The following is an 18,770-nucleotide window of genomic DNA, read 5'->3' on the forward strand; positions in this document are numbered from 1 at the left end:
TAATATTGAATTTATTAAAAATTTAATTTCATAATTTTTTTAATTTATTTTTTATAAGATCATCCTAGATTTATAATCTGGACTGTGAAATTAATGGATTAATTCAATTAACTCAAGTTATTCCTTTCTTTTCTAATTTTTTTTTTTAATTTTTTTTTTTAATATTGAGTTGATTGAAACTTATATTTTAAGATACACACACACTTTTAATGTGATTATTCCCATCTCATGATTCAAAGTGATAATTTTGGTGGTTCACCCTAGTTTACTTGAGTTGTTTTTTATATTTTTTTTAATTTATTTTTTTTAATACTGAATTGATTGAGAATTAAATTTTATAATTTTTTTTATTGGATTATCATAGTCTCATGATTGAAGTTACGAGTTTAACAACTTAAACTGGGTTTACTTAGATCATTTTTTTGAATAATTTTTTAATTTTTTTTTTTTAATTTTATATTTCAACATTGAGTTTATTAAAAATTAAGTTTCATAATTTATTTTAATTTGTTTTATATAGGGTTATCATAATCTCGTGAATTGATATATATATTGATAGCTAGATTAATTTAAGTTGACCTGAATTGATTCAATATGTTGTTATCTAGGTGTTTATTAAAAAACATTAACATTAAATATTTATTTTGAATTAAACTATATTTATTAACATTAAATATTTATTTTGAGTTAAACTATATTTACCGATTATCAGGTTGATTTTAAACCCAACAAAACACTGGTTATCAGGTTGATTTTAAACCCAACAAAACCAAGTTATATCAAATTAATTTTTAAATAATTATAAAAAATTTCTCTACTGAAATTAATATTAGCAACCTCTCTCTCTCTCTCTCTCTCTATATATATATATATATATATATAGTTGGGCACGCCAACTGAGCACATCCTTCCTAGAACTCACAAGAAAACCCTGCGATGCATACCCATCTGAGCATACTGTAGATCTAAGTCTACGATTTAACAGACCTGTGAAGTTCAGTGATTTGACTTGATTCGGCTATAAACGCTATTGCAATTGGTTTAAAACGATTAACCGAGTCCACACTTTTTATCAATTTACAGAAACCGTGGTTTAACTTTAAATTGCAGCATGCAGACCGTAGTAATTGCTCGGCCAACTGGCTATGCGCCAGGTAGAGAAAAAAAATTTATGCGGTCGGGCCCATTTCTTGCAAGGGGCGGTGAGTGATGAATTATTCAACGACATGATAACATTGATAGCAGTTAAGAAAGTGGCAGGTGAACCTGTTCCTAGTGAATTTAAGGCTCCCATCTATATCCAAAGCTTCACCATTACTATATAAATGTACAAGAGCATATATCAGGTTCTAACATATAGTTTACACCGTAGAGAGCTCATTTCTTTCTTAATCTACTTAAGAACATTTCCTGCATTACTACAATGGCTTCCGTTGGAAAGCTTGAAGTAGATGTTGAGATCAAGTCTGCTGCAAAAAAGTTCTGGGATAACATTAGAGACTCCACAACTCTCTTCCCAAAGGCCTTCCCTGACCAATACAAGAGCATTGAAATACTGGAAGGCGATGGCAAGGCAGCTGGTTCCATTCGCCTCTTCACATACGCTGAAGGTAAAAAAGCGCGCACACACAAGTACAATTAGCATCATGTAACCAACTAGTTAATTAGTATATCACTTTGGGAATTATGCTCAAATACCGATGATCAGTACTACTTCGGTCATACAATATTTTTGCTTCTCAGGTTCTCCGCTTGTGAAGGTGTCGAAAGAGAGGATTGACACTGTAGACGAAGCAAAGAAGGAGGTCTCTTACAGTGTGATCGAGGGTGATCTTCTAAAATACTACAAGAGTTTCAGGGCAACCATAGTTGTTAATCCAAAGGGAGATGGAAGCTTGGTGAAATGGATGTGCGAGTATGAAAAGGCAAGCGAAGATGTTGAAGTCCCACACATGATTAAGGATTTTGTGGTAAAGAACTTCCTGGAGGTGGATGAATTAATTCTCAAGGAGTAGTGCACTGCAAACAGCTAGCCATCATCGTTAATTATTTGTGTTCTTATTATATGGTCTTCTAAATAAAGTGGTGTGGAGCCTTATTTACTCTGCAATTTGTCTTTCAACCATATCAGATCAGTTACTTAATTCGCAATTATGCTGCTACGCGCCTAGCTACTGCATATTACTTGCATGTACTGGACGTTCTTATTATCAATGTATACCTGTTGTGCTTAATTCCATTTTCTGTTCTTTATCCATGGAACGATGAATTTATTACTCCATTATCCATATTAAATGGACTTGGAATAAATAAATAGATAAAATTATTCACTTGTTACTTGCAGCACTCACGCCTTCACGATTTTATTTTTTTTTAATGGAAGAAGAGGTAAAAGAGAGACGAAAAGACACGGAGAAGATGGGTTTTACCACTGTTACAATTACGAGTAAATTTTCAAAAATTATTATTATTATTTTTATTTATTTAATTTACATTTTTCCTAATACATTACATATTATTAAATTTATATTAGTTAATTATTAGTTTAGTTAGCTTATAATAAAAAATATATCATTATTTATTGTGATGAGAACAACCAATTTGTTATTATTGTTGGGTTTACATGCATTTCCTACTTTTCAGTAATTTTTCTGTATTAAAAAGTTTTATTTAAAGATTTTTATTTTTCATATTATTATTTTATTGATTTATATTATTTACTCTTATTTTATTTATATTACTTATTAATTATAATATTATTGATTTATTTTATTATATTTTAATATAATTTAATTTTTTAGATAGAATTATCAATATAAAATTAATTAAAAAAGCTACTTACAATTTTATAATTTGAGTTTATATTATATTTTTTTGTATTGTATTATTTTTTTTAAAAGTTTATCAAAGAAAAAAAACATATTTTGATGAATGGCATTCTATTTTATAGAGAATTGATTGATTGGGCTAAATAAATTATGTTTATAATATTTTCAGAAAAAAAACAAGATGTTTATAATATATACCGTTTCCGCCTAAGTAAAATCTACTCCAACTTAAAATGACGCATGTACATTTATTACCATCCAACTTGCGCTACCAACACGAGCCATAACCGTATATCTCGCATACGTGGTCCATCTTATTTGTGGACCATAATATTTATTATTTATTTATTTATTTATTATTATTATTAATTGTCTTAAGGCGAGAGTTACCATGAAAAAGTAACCTTTATATATATATATGATATTCTTTTAATCAGTGTAGTTGAATTATTCAACTATTTGTGCATTTATCAAGAAAAAAAAAAGAGGAAAAGAAAAAAAACAAAGACAGAAAAGGATCAGGGTGGGGAAAAAGTTTCCAGTCACCGCCGACAGTGGAAATATGCAATTTCACCCTCACCGACAATTGTAATCCCAGCACCATTGTTCCTTGGAGCTTGTTGCCTGTGGGGTTGTGGAAGGTTTTGGACAAAATGACCTAAGAATTTGAACTTCAAATTTTTATTTGATTTTTTTGGGTTACATTTGATGTTTGGCAATAGGTTTACAGAAGGGTGGAAATTTTCAGGGCTGGAAAGATTATGAAAATGTGGGTTGCCGTGGAGTACAATTCCAATAAGCCAAATATAATATATATTTAAATATTTGAGTAAATATAAACTAGCAAAACTTGCTATCCAAATCATAAAAATAAAATCATCAAAAAAAAAATAATACAAATATAAAGGCAAGTTCTCAATTAACCCATTGTTAAGGTGCAAAATTTAAAAACAAATTTAAAAAAATCAAGAAAAAAAAATCTAAGTCAACTTATCAAACTCATAATCTCAATTATGAGAATATAATAATTTTATAAAAATTAATCTATAAAATAAAAATATTTTTTTTAAGTTGAGCTATAAAAAAATATTCCAGCATAATAAAAATAATAATTTTATTGGTATCTAATTTTTTTTAAAATAAATCCTTTAAAAAAATTAAAAAAAAAAAGATGAATCCAAAAGTCTTGGTCCAAAAACAAAGACAGGTTTGCACACTTCCCATTAATTTTTTTTTTCTTGTCTGGGTGGACACCTGAGTCATTCATCCATTTAAATTTTTTTGTTTGTCAAATAATGTATGCACCAAATTACATGTGGCTCTAGTTTTTGATGATAGGTGGGTTATTGAAAAATTAAGAGAAAAATATTTTATGTAAAAAAATTATTTTTTTTCAATATATTTTAATTCAAAATCTCTAAAAACAATATCTAAAATATCTTGACAAAGCCATTTATGCTTTTAAATAACCTAAAACATGGTCAAAAAAATAAAAATATACTTGTAAATCCAAAAAATTTATGAGACCAGATCTATTTTCTAAGTAAAAGAACTCTCAAATAAAATCTTTCTTGTGTAGCATAATCTTTTATAATTAAAATTAACTATTTTTATGGTAAGAATTGGTATCAACCAGTGTTTTTTCTTTGTCATCAAAATTTAAAAACTCTCTTTTATTTCTTAAACTATGGAAATATTAAGAAAACAAAGTTTTGGACTAAAATATAATTTTTAAAACTATAAAGAACAAAGAAGTTATCACTTAAAAACTAAGAGGATCAAAGTAAATGTATCATCCAAACTTTAAAATCACCACTTATTTTCCATGCCTTATCTTCTATCTTTTAATTCAGTGTTTTAGAATGATTTAGAATGATCTGAACAATTGAATATGAATATGTTGTAATATTTGGAACACATAGAAGCATATTAGACATATTTACATTTCAGATGAACATATTAAAATAAAAAACTTCAAAAGATATTTAGTTACAATAAATGATATATCTAACAAAAACAAATATAATTCTTGATACATTATTAAATCAAATCATATTTAAATTCTATTAAAAAAATTTATATATATTGTTTTATGGCGAGTTAGCTAGCTATAGCTAGTTGATATTAAAAAAGTCTTTGAGTTAAGCTCGAAATATGCCTTTTAATTTCAGTTTTAGTTTTTTTTTTTAATTTAATTTAGGATTTTGGTTTTTAAATTTTCTATCTACCTAGGATTCAGGTGAGAAATAAACCTGTTTAAGCTATTATAAACCCGAGGTAGATATTGATAAAAGAATTTGATTTAGAAAAATAATAGTGCGGCTAAGGTTTTTGTTTGATCATTTTTCACGATTTTTGTCTTTTTCTGTGTCCTTTAATTCTTATTCTAGATCGTTTAAGTTGCGTGAAAAGAAAAGAAAAAACTAAGGGGGTTAACACTCAACTCCCAAAATCTGTAAAGCGTTAACCTATGCGTGGGTGAGCAGAAAAAAAATATATTAAGGAAAATTTCTGCAATGTGTAAATTCTTTTTTTTCATTGTTAGCTATCCACTTATTTTGATTTTCTTTTTTTATCATGCCCACAAATATATATATATATATATATATATATATATATATATATATATCAAGTATAGATTTAAATATTTTTTTTTCATGCCTATAAAAAATGTTTAACACTTTATTCTTTAACGTTTCATCTCTTTAACATTTTTTTTTAATTTTTAACACCAAGCTAATCACAATTCTACAGTAAAAGAAAATTTTAGTGTCTTTCTATTATGGAGCTAGCCAAAATTAACATGGAGAAAGAACGTAGATATTCTCATAGAAGAATTCTTCCAGATATAAAAATTTATGCAGCAAACGTGTTCCTCATTTTACATCTTTAATCAAACAAAATGTACACTTTCTCAACATGGCAGGATTAATTCTTCGCACCAGCCCTGACAGAACTATCTACAACCTGGACTAGTAGTAGCAAAGAGAAATACAATCAAATGTCCAATATATATGTATACAGCTTTTCGAAGATGTTCAATTTGTGAAAAAAGGATTGATCACCACAAGATTAATACTCTACACCTCTGAGTCTTCTTGTAGGAGAGGGTTCTTCTCATCGGAGGACCTGACACTCTCCTCCTGTTTTTCATCTCCTCTCATCTGGCCCCATAATACTGTATAATAACCCACTCCAGATACTACGGCTCCTATAACACTGCATGCACATATAAAGTCAAGATTAATTAGAGCCTGTATATGCCACTGTTGATTAGGGGATCAGAAATAGAGTGTTTTTCTTGTTTAATTACCTTCCATAATGGAGACCATTTACGAAGAAGCCGACGCCGAAAAAGGTAGCCCAAAAAATCCTAAATGGTTGAAACAAGGGCACGTAAAAAGGGCCCTTCATGCGTGTGCACGAGATTTGAACACTGCCGCGGACGACACTCCCAAAGATTGCCTACATTCCATACCATAGCATTGCATGTAAAGAACAAATTGCAGTCGATGATAATTTTAAGTGCGCGTGTGTGTTTTAATGCCGAACTCAAGTTGATGATCACTGTCCACAAATTACGTACCGTGATAATAATGAGAAGCAATTCCATATTAAGCTTCAATTTCCAAGCATTCAAGTCTCTCTCTACAATCAAAGAGAATATTGCACATTGAATAGTCCCAGCTAAGCTATAAAAAGACGCTATTTTCATTACTTGGGGATAGAGTTTGATAGTACCCACCTGACCAAATAAAAGCCACGAGAGAAAACAAAAAAAATCGGGAATAATTTATTAAGAACTGAAAACCCAAAAAAAGAAAAGAAAATTACGTATAACGACATGGCTTGTTCAAAAGATTTCTTAATTTCTACGTACCTGGATAATGTTCCACAGTGAAACACAAAAAAAAGATGCAGCAAGCAACATGCAACCAAGAATCCAATTCTCTGGTGATGAGTAGAAAACGAAAAGTTGGTGTTCGGAATGCTGCAGTTTTTGGGAAGATGATGAAGGTCGTATATATGGGCCCTTGTAAATGACCACCGAGATTGCGCCCATGATTGACACCAAGGTGCCGATCACTTTGAACTGGAAACTTGAGCATCTCCACTCAACCTTTGACCTCCTGCCAGAAATCAATTGAAATATTATTATCAAAAGAGTTGATGACACTTGGGAAGCTAGGTCCAAAGCCCTTTAAATGTTTTTTTTTTGTTCTCTTAAACTCATAGGTTTAATAAATTAGGAAAAAAAAAAAAGGAACTCGATTTAACAGGAAAAAAAAAAAGAAATTTTAATTTCGAGGGAAAACCTGAGGACGACAGACAGAATGAAGGAAAAAGCAGGGATCAAAAGGCCCATTGCACAAACGACAATCGGCGAACTGTAGCTTAGGCCCACAAATGCAAGATTCTGTGACAAAGCTATCCTACAAAACACATAAAAAAAGTCATTAATTAATATGAGTTTAGCAAAGTTTAATAGTGCATAAATAATAAATTAACGGCAAAATCCAATGAAAGTATTTATTCTGACCTTAGCTTATCGTTTATTATTAGTTAATCCTATAAGGTGAGAGATGTGAAGCACCACTAGTCTGCTTAAGGTTATATATTTTTTTATTTTTTATAAAAAAATTATATATACAGTTTTTTAACTTGTTTTTATAGTTTAAAAAATTTAAATCCAAAGAAGTTTTTTTATTAATATATATATATAATTAAATAAATTGAGAATCATATATACTATTAAATAAATAAATAATTATTAATGATATCTACAAATAAAATTTAAAAATTAAAAGACAAGTGTGAGTTAAAATATTTAATTTTTAAAAATAAAATATTTATAAAATTATATTTACTAAATTTATTTATTAAAATAATATTTTATTCAAGCAGTAAGGCATGCATACACAGTAAAAAACCCATTCCTTGCATGTCTATACTTAATATGGCACAATGATTAATCACCGTCTGTTTCGAGGAATGGTCGATTAATTAAAACCACTGTCTATTAGTGCCGAACTTTTTAATTTTCACGAAAATAGAAACTCTTGAAAATGCGTTGTAAAATAGAAACTTTTTAATTAAAACCACGGTAATTATTAGTGCTAATTTTAAAGGAAAACATCTTTTTTAAGAAACACATTGTAATTCAATTCTAGTTCTTTAAATTGAAAAATTAATTCTTAAAAAATTCTTTTTCGAATTCTCTCCATTCAATAACTAAAAAAAAAATAAAAATTCTCCACTTAATTAGGAAATCAAAAGCATGATTCTTGTTTAATTCACTTTTTTCTGTATTATTTTATTTTAATTTCCCAACAGATTACCTCTGCACAACAGAGAAAACCTTTTTTTTTTTTTAATCCAGATCTTGGAAAGGTCTCTCCACCCTTTCCAAGTGAATTGCAAGTATCGTTGCGTTGCATATCCTTTCTTCTATTATCTTAAAAACAACAGGTGAAAGAGACTCTTGTTTTCAATTTCAAGAAATTTTATGAAAGGTTTCCTCATCTTGGTCAGGATGGATATTAAGCCCGTGGTTCTCTCTCTCTCTCTTCCCAACACTAATGATTACTGTTGATCAAGAACAACAAAAACATTCACGTCCTCTCGTCAAAAAGATTTTGACAACGAGCATCTTACATGTTTTCCATTGAAAAATATTCTTAGAATGGAGAAGAAACTTTCTTTCTTTGTTTGTTTTTTTTTTAAGAAAAAAACACAACCTTCCCAACACTAATTATTACTGTTGATCAAGAACAAAAAAACACGTTCACGTCCTCTCGTCAAAAAGATTTTGACAACGAGCATCTTACATGTTTTCCATTGAAAAATATTCTTAGAATGGAGAAGAAACTTTCTTTCTTTCTTTGTTTTTTTTTTAAGAAAAAAACACAACCAAATTTCTAAATTCGACATTCCAATCTTTAATCCTCCGGTGGGTGGAAGGTAGTGTCCAGGAAAAGGGAGGGCAACCGTGTTGGCAACTTAGGATACAATTGGTGTTCCCTATGAATTCGATCTTTTTTTAATTAACAAAAAAAGATGAAAAGGGAAAAAAAAAAAACATGAATAGGTTCATGCTAATGTGTGTATGTGTGTGATCAGTTGTGGGCTTGTGACTACATGCACACACATATACAATCGAATTGGAAATATGAGAGTACAAACCCTGTCAAACCCAGGAAGAAGAATCGCAAGAAAACTGGCAAGGTGAAGAGTGGTTGTTCTGCTCTGCAATGAATAAAAATATGGAGTATGATCAGAAGCTAGCTAGCTAGGGACAGTACTGTTACAAATATCAGTTAACAAAGAAGCGTAGGATAATCAGAGGGAAATAAATATATAAATAGATCAGGGTGTGTGTGTGTGTGTGTAGACCTTTCCCTGTGGTACAAGAAGGAATAAGGGAGGAGAATGAGGGTGCCAATCGCGTTGGTATACACAACAAATACAAAAGGGCTCATCCCTCTAGACATCACTGTTTTGGCCATAATTGTCAGTGCGATAGTGCAACCTTCCATTATCACCATCACTGTAAATGGTGCTATTTCCCCTAACTTAGAACCCACTCCCATCTCTCCCTAACAAGATTCTTTTATGTAAAGAGAAACTGATGCAAGCTCTCCCTCTCTCTGGTATTTGATCGTCAACTTGCTTCTCAAAGAGAGGGGGAAAGAAGAACTGATGAAATCAAGAGTGACTCTCCCTCTCTCTCCTTTATGATGTGTCCGTGACAACAAGCTCCACCTATATTGTGTGTGCGCGAGCGAGGGTGATTAAAGACGGTAACCCTTCACAACTTCTTGGAGCTACTTGCTAGAGAAAAAGCTACTCGGTTGTGTCTCAAACTCTTCACAAAGGGGGGGAAGCTGACATGGCATTCATTTTTTGTCGAAATTATTGTGTTTTAGGAGAAAAATCTTTAGATTTTAGCACTTATTTTCCCTTAATTCGCTCCTTGGTCTATTAATTTTGACGCCATCATGTTTAAGTTAATATTTTCTGCTAATCTACGTGACCCGTTGGTGGCCAAAACACAAAGACTATACAGTGTTGTTGATCATCTCTTTGTGGTCGACATTGCCAATGGCCCCACTCAAAAAGAGTATTATAACCCCATTGGTCCACCCATCAGGACCCAGAACCTAAATCGTTAGTTTTTTTATATTGGAGGAGATACCTTGTGCTACCCAACTCCTGGTCGTGAATAAATTAAGCGGATAGAAGAATCAGCCTTGGCTGGTATCATATTGGTCAAGAATTTGTTGGGTCTGGTGCAAGAACTGCAGGCCCCGTATCGATGCCTCTAACTATACTCTTGGAGTCATCATCAGACTAATTTCATCCCAAGGATTAATTCTTAATTAACCGCTTCAATCATTAATTAGTAGAATCCTGAAGAAATGAAACTGGGCGCTGGTTTTGTCTTTGCGCTAGCAACTGGATGTGGTATTGTCAAAATACAGGGACCATAGAGAAGTAAAAAGGAACCTTCTTGCTCCTGCAGTTCTGCTAGCTGAACTGCTGGATTTTGCTAGCAACTGGATCTCGTATAGTCAAAATACAGGGACCATAGAAAAGTTAAAAAGGAGCCTTCTTGCTCTTGCAGTTCTGCTAGCTGAACTGCTGGATTTGTTGCCTTGTACTCCACCATTAATGCAGGTATCTAGTGGAACATGACAGCATATCATAGATTGGACAAAATAGGGCTGGAAAAATGTCAGGAGAAATCATACAATAGTCGCTTAGTTCCTTTAGTCATGGAAAGTGCAAAATTTCATTGCTCTCGGTGCTGAAAGTGGGGAATTAGCATACCATTTTTCTACTTTGCATAATTCAATGATTCACACAACATTCTTTCTTAATGCTTAGCGTTAATGATTCCAAATCTACATTTCTAATTAATTAAAGGTTTCCCTTTTTCTAATTACATTTCTTCAGTTGTTGATGTGTTGGCTAAATGTCCATCTTGGTGTACTTATCCCATGGAGCTCAGATATGCCGCCATCTTTGCTTCCCTGCATTTATGGCGTTATAATTACGGAGGCATAAAAGTGGGCAATTGGAGATGTGATCAATTAAACAACCAGATACCTGCTTCCTATCTTCATTTTTTTTCTTCTTTCTTCCTTTTCTTTTAATGCCATGAAAGCAAGGAGAAAATGGAGCTGAAACATTCTAAGCGCCGACCATGACCCTTTCAGGCTCTAACATGCCCAGAAAGACTAAAGTAACTTGTATCTGCCATGTCAAATGCTTCGATAAACAGCTTTTCACTCCGTCTTCCCTTTTAGTTGATTCTAAAGCAAGTGCAAAATGTACCTTCAAACATGAAAAATTCAGCGCTTGAAAATGAAATTATCCATATAAAATTTGAAATCAGAATGTTCTTGCCATTTTATATGGGTTTGTATCAGGCTCAGGTCATGATCACATTCATCTCTTCAAATTGGCAATCGTTTTCTAGACACTGAAGTCAAAGGAAATGTGATTTGCAGGGGAGAAAAAGAAAAGTCCATCCATTCCAACCCAGCTCAACACGCGTGCAGATTCTGCCTCCAAGGCATCAAGTATATTTAATGGACTGGTGCTCATGACAGGGTCGCATACAGATGAGGGCATAACTTTACATGGTTAAATAATTAACAGTCAAATGAAATGTGGAATTTTTCAACAGATGTTTCCATCAGGATGGCTTCATTACCCTTTTCAGAAAGTGAGCTTACCCTGTGCCTAGCTGTTGGGTTCTGACACTTTTATTCTTCTCGACGTTAAATCATGCGTCCCACTGTAGGAGGGCTGACCTTACCTTGCCCATAGGTGGGAGTCTAAATACATTGGTCAACCCACATGCTGATATCTTTCATCGTGCGTGCCTTCCATCTCTCCATTCACAGAAACCACTATGTTTATGCATGTACACTTTTCTTTTCTTTAGACTTCTTCCTCATGTTTAAGACAGATAAGAAACGGCGTGTACAAAATCCGGAGATGCTATCATATGCAGAATCAAACACAACTTTCAAGCAATGACTTTATGCAACCCGTTATAAAAAGAAAGAAATAAAGAAAAACACTAGAAAATAATACCGACGTATTGACAAAGCATTGAAAATCTTTCTTATCCAGAAATATCAGCACAACTTCAACTGTTCAAAAGGATAAAAGCCAGCCAGGGATTGAAGTTGCCTCTTCACAGATAGAGGCATCAGATAACATTAGACATTTTTTTTCAAACATTGACATTTGGCCCATTCTATGGGAGAGTAACAGCAAAAAAGAAATTCCTTGTATTTGAATAGAATTGAAATCGGGGGACAAACCGAGTACTTCTCCTTAAGACAGTTATGTCCGGATCATGCAAGGGACATTATCGGCTGGTCCAACACAACCAACTCCAATCCAATCCCAAATCCTATTTCATCTGAAGCAACCTGATGCTAATATAATGGTGCATATGATATGGTACAGTTTTTTATCATTTACTGATGCAGTCAGCATGTCATGAGATACATTGCAAGTAAACAACCAAATTAGCTAAAGGCATGGCCGATACATAGGTAATGACTCCACACCAACACGGTCGAATATGGAAAGGGAATAGAGGATAAACCATGCCAAGTGCTGAAGCCCTGAACCCCTCAATTTTCAACACTATGCAAGGGCAGCTTTTAAAATGAGTGCCTTGCATGGGCGCGCAGGCTTGTGTGTAGAGCACAAGAACCACTGTCTTGTGTGTGCATTTGTACATGGGTATGATTTCTAGGTAAAGGAAATTGAGGTTACCAGTTTCATTTGGCAAAAGAGACCTTTTCTTTGGTTAGCTGTACAAAACTTGCATGTTTCTTCAGGATGGCTTTGCAAGGAAAGGGACATTTAGGATACCTGATTCAATGCTCTTTACCCTATCATCCACTCCCACCTTCTCTTTTGTTGCCTGTCCCCACATCACCGAATAAAATCCAATGAAGATCACAGTTGCTCCAACCAGACTAACTGTTTCAAATAGGATGGTAATGATGCGTCTTAGTGTCTTTTGTATACTATGAAGGGATGAAAATACAACCGATGTACGAATAGAACCAACTTGGCAGTATGATAAAGTATCAGAACCTATCACCAGCTTCAGACAAAGCGCATAAAGAAAATTTAGTTATACCTTTCAAGCAGATGATACTAACAGTAGCTGCAATGACAATCCCCAAGGGCTTGAACATTGCAACAAAAACGGGCCCTGCTTTATGCAGGCACCATGTAGAAAGGCCGACTTGGAACGCAGAGCCGAAAACTCGCTGCGTTACAACTTAGGAAAGTTGCAAGTCATTCTTTTCAAGGTAAAGAAAAATGTAGAGAATATTTAGAGAGGCTATAAGTGGGAATGAGGGCCCAAATTGCTCGAAGCGATCCATAATATTAAAGCATTAGTTGAAGCGAGTGAGATTAAGCATGCAGATATAGCAGATTATTATGCCTTCATCCACATAACAAGTACAAAGAACTTTTCCCCTACATACCGAATACAGAAAAGCAATCAATCTCATAGTAGGTTTCAAGCTCCAAGGTAACTCTATTGTAGACAGAATGGTCAAAGAGAAGCAGTAAAAAAAGACCACGATAAGCTCCATTGGAAATTTCTTAAGAACAGGTTCTTCCGTGTCTTGCTGCAAATGGTTTTCATTTTCCTTTGAGAGTTTTGATAAATATCACCTGTAAAATTAGCCATGTAGAAGCCAAAAAACAATCAACTGCAAGCAGCAGTCCTCCAATATTCCAATTTTTATGGGAGAAGCCGAAGATGCAGGTTTGAAGGAGAGGGTGCCATCAAGATTGTTTTTTTTTTTTTTTTTTTTTTTTTGGGGGGGGGGGTTGGTTGGAGGCGCGGGGCGCTTGTAATAACTGACAATGAATGCCCCCTGCAATCGATGCCATGGTTCTCATGGATTTAGCTATCTAGACTACAAGAGCTTTTCCATTCCAGTTTCTCATCCTGAAACAACCAGTCAAATTGATTTATTCCCATGTTATGAGAAATTCATTTCAATCCCATTTCCCAGTAGCGTCTCCAGGCTGCTACTATTTTGCTACCTGTCTCAATGCAATATTTCAGCTCTAATAGTGAATAACACTTTCTGTCCTTTTCTTATTCCTTTCAGCAATAGAAATTCAGGACAAAAGGGAAAAAAAATCTGATTCCTGTGTCGAGGGACAGCGTGGAGAATTAAATGACAAGCTCCAACCTAGTGTTTCTTTGCCAACATAAACAGTAAATTGACTGTTGATTTCTGTCAATTTTAATGAGGTTTCATTCTTAGGGAATTTTTTTGTGGGTGGAAGATGGAATAGAAGTAGAAGAAAGGAAAACTCAACTCAAGTTGACATTTCCATTGCCAGCATAAGAAGCCGCTCAACTTGTAGAAGCAGTGGTTCCTCTGAAAAGGGATTGCCTCGATTTAGGAGAAACACCCTAGAAAACAATGATTTTGCAAAACCCAATCAAAATCTTTCAAAGAAACTCAGGCCATTATCTCATGCACAAAATGAAGTAAAGTACGTGAATCTCTTTGCTGGATCACTCAGTAAAGTAAGATCCATAATAACCCGCAGGCTTCCTAAAAGACACGATCTAAGTACGCTCCAACAGCAGCTAACAACCCGATCATTAGTAAGTAGGTTGCAAGTTCGAGCGGTGTCGAGTAACAACTCCAGCGCCACTCCAACTTTTTTGTAATGAGAAATCACAATGAATCTCTAACCATCCGATAGGAATAGGATCTGAGGGAAAATGAAAAGGATCTGCCTGGAAAGAGCCCCTCAGATGAGATCTCCTAATGTAATTTGAACTCGAAAGGCTAGAACTTCTATTATCGTACCAGGAATATAAAACGACAGCTTGTGAAAATTTAAGAGTATCTTAATAATTGAATGTCATGGAACTCCGAAAAAAATAAATAAATAAAGAAGAGCCCAGATTCTAACTTTGAATTAAAGACCATGGAACCTCCTCCCTCCGACAGGGTGCACATCCATTCGCTCCTATCCATCCCAGCTATCTCAGTACGTAGATTATGCACAATAAATCTCAAAACCAGAATATTCAATCGATTTTATCTTCTGGTGACAAATAATATCTTTATTTTACGTAAGCTAGGCGGGAATATATATATATATGCCACATGCATTTGAAATATCAAATATTAAAAAATACTAGGGTATATAAGGAATATTGAAGCTATGAAGGTATGAACAATTGAAACAAATAAATTTAATGCATTTCCTTCTCATATATATTACGTATATAAGTGGTAACTAAGCAAGTATTTTGGCACTTCACTGTGGTAAAATTTTTATTATTCAGAGACTTGCCAAGATTACCTTTCTTTTCCTTATTCTATGAGCTCAGTGAAAGAGGGTGTTGCTCAGCATACATGGAACTAAATGAAAGAACCTATGTGATGTAGAACCACCAACGAGAACACAAATCAAGAGAATCAATTCTCCGAGAAAAACCCAGATTATGTTAACTTGGAAGCTGTAATATTCTTATATATCCTCATCACGATTTAAACTGGAAAGGTGTGCATGATGCTTGTTAGCGCAGTGGTGACGACTTGAAAAATCCTTGCTCCAATTTCCATGCCCTACAACATGGTTATTTCTCCTAGCAGTATTCCTTCTACAGGCTTGTCAATAGCTCTCTCGAGACACTTTCCAAAAGTTCTCTAAATGCTCGAGGGATATATGCTATCCCCAGCATTGTGTTCGAGGCTCAAAACAGAATACTGATTTCTCCAATATAACCTCATCAATCTTCTTGATAGGTTTCCATATAACTGTGAAATTTCAAATTGGGCTGCTTCAAGTTTTACCTATTCAGAAGTTGGATATCTTTGGATGCTGCATGTCCCCCTATAATCTGATAGTTATTTTTCATCTTCTAGTTATGAACACCCAAAAAAAAGAGAGAAGAAGAATGAAATCAATAGTACGAGCCTCGTTAACATCTCATAAGCACAGCATCCAATTATCTGCTGTGATACTCTAGAGTCTTTTTTTTTTTGCAACTTAAACATAGTATCAACATGCATAGACCTGACTTTTGTTTCCATCCGAATTAAATATTTAAATGCCATTTGTTTCGTGAAACACCAAATAATATCATCCTCGTCAACAGAAAAGGAAGAAACGGAATGCTACTTAGCAATCAATTTAAATAGTAAGAGCATTCACATCCATGCTATCTATAATTTAGCTAAATTTTAGGTAAAATAGCTAAAAAGCCATTTTATTATCACATTCATGCTCTTTAAAATAAAAAGCGGGGAATTTTTTATTATTTAAGATGGGGGTGTTTTATCTGAATGGAGGAGCTCACGGTTTGATTCCATCCTGGGCTTGGGTTTCTTGGATGGTTGTCGTTGAAAGTGCAATACTGGTTAGCATATTGTGGGTTTCAATTCGTTGGGCGGAATGGATTAGAGAAAGAAGCCATCAGGCACAAAAGAAAGTGGGGTAGAATTCATGGATTCCCTTGGAGGTTGCTATATTGTCTGAATTGGCTTTCGCAATTGATTGTTTAACATGTATCATGATGCCCTGTAATCTGGGGGTTTGTGATTATACTGATAGGTGGGGTAGGAGAAGATAGAACATTTATTTAATCAATGAAATTGTTTAAAAGAGATCAGGTGATTACTAGCATCCGTGTTTGTGTGATTGCTTCGATGACTTTGCAGTGCGAAATTGGTTGAAAATCTTGACAAAATTATACTTTAAACTGAACTCTCATTTTAAAAATACTTCCCATTACTGCTTCTGTAATTGCAAATTGATAACTGCATAGAACAATAAGAAGTGAAGTGAATTAATATGCACAGTTTGATTGTTACAAAAGAATGATTGGCACTATGCAACAACAAGACGAATAATCCTTCTGAATCACTCAACCTATGCAATTAATTTAATAACAAGGGGAAATCCTCTATCAAAACGAGTTTCCAGAACCCGCTGTTGTTCCAATAAATTGAACGTTCGGTGTGTTAGATCTTTAATTCTGATCTCGGGCTCCAGCTTCTGTGCCATTTTGAGGAACATTCGAGTTTGGTACATCCCTCATTGAGTTTAGGTCCAATATTTAATGCCTATAATTGAAGCATTCATCTTTGTAAGGACTCCCATGGTAGTTAAGCTCAGCAAAAGAGCCACCGCCTGCCTTTGTCATTCTTCCTGGGTTTATGCAAATGCACTTCCCTCGCTCTTCCCCTTCACCCAGGGACAACACCTGCGCCAGAGAGCAACCGGTTAAAGTGTTTGGAGAACAGAGGGGCCATGACCCTGTGGATAGGGAATTCCCAGCAAACAACCCAGAAGAACCATTAACCTCACCCTTCCCCGCCAATGTATCCGAACAATAAAGAGTGCTACAGTGCTCGCTGTATGTAGCGAGAGCACTGTTCACTTTGTCAAAATAGAGAGCCCTTTGACCAGTAACAATGCTAAGTAAGAAAAACACATTGGCTGGCTATTATGGCTAAGGACTCTCTTTTGAGAGCAGAGGTGTGGATGCTCTAACACGATCAAGAGGAGAGAATAACCTGAAAGCAACGGCAAGTATGAAAGTGAGACCAGGAATGGACAGACGAAATTGGACATGCCATTTCACATGGCTGCTTTGCGAAGTATCATTAGCCCAACTTGTGCACACTCTGCCATTGTCATCCCCGCAAATGGAACTGCTGCTTTAAAACCCATTTGCGCTGGCTCTCCCTCTCCCGGCAGCCTAGCTTTTCCTACACGAACAGCAGACGATTGAAAATTCAGCCACCACTTCCGTGCTCGTGGTCCCATCACTACCCAGCCCAGGTTGAAACTTGGGTTGAAAAGTTATGATCTACATAGGCCCAACCCCGAATCAGGGAATCTTATCGGCTATGTTAACCAGTGGACAATAACACGATTGCTGGTAGATATGGAAACACTGGAATTGTACTGTTTCAGTATCATTATAGCTTCTGTGTGTTTACATGCATTTGAAAATGTTATGATTCCTCTTTTAAAACTGTATTAATTCTTATATGAATGAATGCTTGATCAACGCAAGATTAAGCTTGATCGTGTAAAATTCCCCAGCCCTCTCTTTTTGATTTTACGCATGAAGGAACCTTTACAAAATTAAGTAAAGAGTAAAAAGAACCATTCCAATACACAGAGAATGGCAAGAGGCTCCAATATTTTTTTTATTTTATTTTGAGTACAGAAATCAAATAACGGATAAAACCCTTTCCGCAGGCTGTGGTTTGTTGTAATTGCTATTTAGTTCTGTTAATTTTCTCATAATAACCCCAAATCAACCCACTATGCTATTGAGTTACTAATTATGGGTAGCTATTTGCAAATATTTAATGTTAAAAAAATAAATGAGTAATGCAAAAATATTGATGAATACATGAGAGTAAAAAATATTTTTATTTTTATTTTTTGAAATTCCATATGAAAAACTATCCTGTTTTGCAAATACTGGTAGTTTTTTTTTGTAATCCGTACATTAAAAATAGAGAATAAATTAATTATTTAAAAAAAAATATGATTGATGACCACTAATATATAAAAATATTTTCTTTAAATAATTATAGACAATAACTTGAGTTCTTTTTAAATAATTATAGACAATAACTTGAGTTATTCAAGTGCTCGTCAATTGATACAGTCAATTATTATTGTGATAACAATTAATTTTTAAAATATATTTTATTTAAAAATATATTAAAATAATATTTTATTTTTAAAAAAATTATTTTTAATTTTAGCAAATCAAAACAATATAAAAATAAAAAAATATTTTTAACATGAAAAAAAAAAAAAACTGCTGGCCGACGCAGCGATGAGTAGGGACAGAGTACTGGTTGGAAACCATTGGCTGATGGTACGAAG

General features: G+C 33.9%; 2 protein-coding genes and 1 long non-coding RNA gene across 3 annotated transcripts; 1 reads left to right on the plus strand and 2 right to left on the minus strand.

Moving 5' to 3' along the window:
- Window positions 1-1,344: 1,344 nt before the first annotated feature.
- Window positions 1,345-2,255, plus strand: MLP423 (MLP-like protein 423). The gene is made up of 2 exons (XM_011023349.1): window positions 1,345-1,610; window positions 1,744-2,255. Exons 1-2 carry the CDS (start codon window positions 1,424-1,426, stop codon window positions 2,013-2,015), a joined length of 459 nt encoding a protein of 152 aa, XP_011021651.1. The 5' UTR covers window positions 1,345-1,423; the 3' UTR covers window positions 2,016-2,255.
- Window positions 2,256-5,649: 3,394 nt separating this feature from the next.
- On the minus strand, window positions 5,650-9,630 carry LOC105123656 (WAT1-related protein At1g70260-like). Its single transcript, XM_011023350.1, has 7 exons — window positions 9,222-9,630; window positions 9,012-9,074; window positions 7,145-7,261; window positions 6,709-6,958; window positions 6,415-6,573; window positions 6,142-6,293; window positions 5,650-6,047 (listed from the first exon to the last, which is right to left on the minus strand). Exons 1-7 carry the CDS (start codon window positions 9,416-9,418, stop codon window positions 5,909-5,911), a joined length of 1,077 nt encoding a protein of 358 aa, XP_011021652.1. The 5' UTR covers window positions 9,419-9,630; the 3' UTR covers window positions 5,650-5,908.
- Window positions 9,631-12,776: 3,146 nt separating this feature from the next.
- On the minus strand, window positions 12,777-17,474 carry LOC105123657 (uncharacterized). The gene is made up of 2 exons (XR_841905.1): window positions 17,435-17,474; window positions 12,777-12,839 (listed from the first exon to the last, which is right to left on the minus strand). It is a non-coding gene; the product is annotated as an uncharacterized LOC105123657 (long non-coding RNA).
- Between the last annotated feature and the right edge of the window lie 1,296 nt (window positions 17,475-18,770).

The sequence above is a fragment of the Populus euphratica genome, unplaced genomic scaffold (genome assembly GCF_000495115.2).
Source record: "Populus euphratica unplaced genomic scaffold, PopEup_1.0 scaffold9.1, whole genome shotgun sequence".
Taxonomy (NCBI): Eukaryota; Viridiplantae; Streptophyta; class Magnoliopsida; order Malpighiales; family Salicaceae; genus Populus; species Populus euphratica.

Excerpts from the sequence above, each read along its gene's own strand:
- MLP423 (XM_011023349.1), top strand. The coding sequence starts at position 1,424 with ATGGCTTCCGTTGGAAAGCTTGAAGTAGATGTTGAGATCAAGTCTGCT. Across the intron at positions 1,611-1,743 it reads CCTCTTCACATACGCTGAAG|GTTCTCCGCTTGTGAAGGTG; the intron begins GTAAAAAAGCGC and ends TTTGCTTCTCAG.
- LOC105123656 (XM_011023350.1), bottom strand. The coding sequence starts at position 9,418 with ATGGGAGTGGGTTCTAAGTTAGGGGAAATAGCACCATTTACAGTGATG. Across the intron at positions 6,574-6,708 it reads CACTGTGGAACATTATCCAG|GTGGGTACTATCAAACTCTA; the intron begins GTACGTAGAAAT and ends TTATTTGGTCAG. Across the intron at positions 6,048-6,141 it reads AATGGTCTCCATTATGGAAG|TGTTATAGGAGCCGTAGTAT; the intron begins GTAATTAAACAA and ends ATGTGCATGCAG.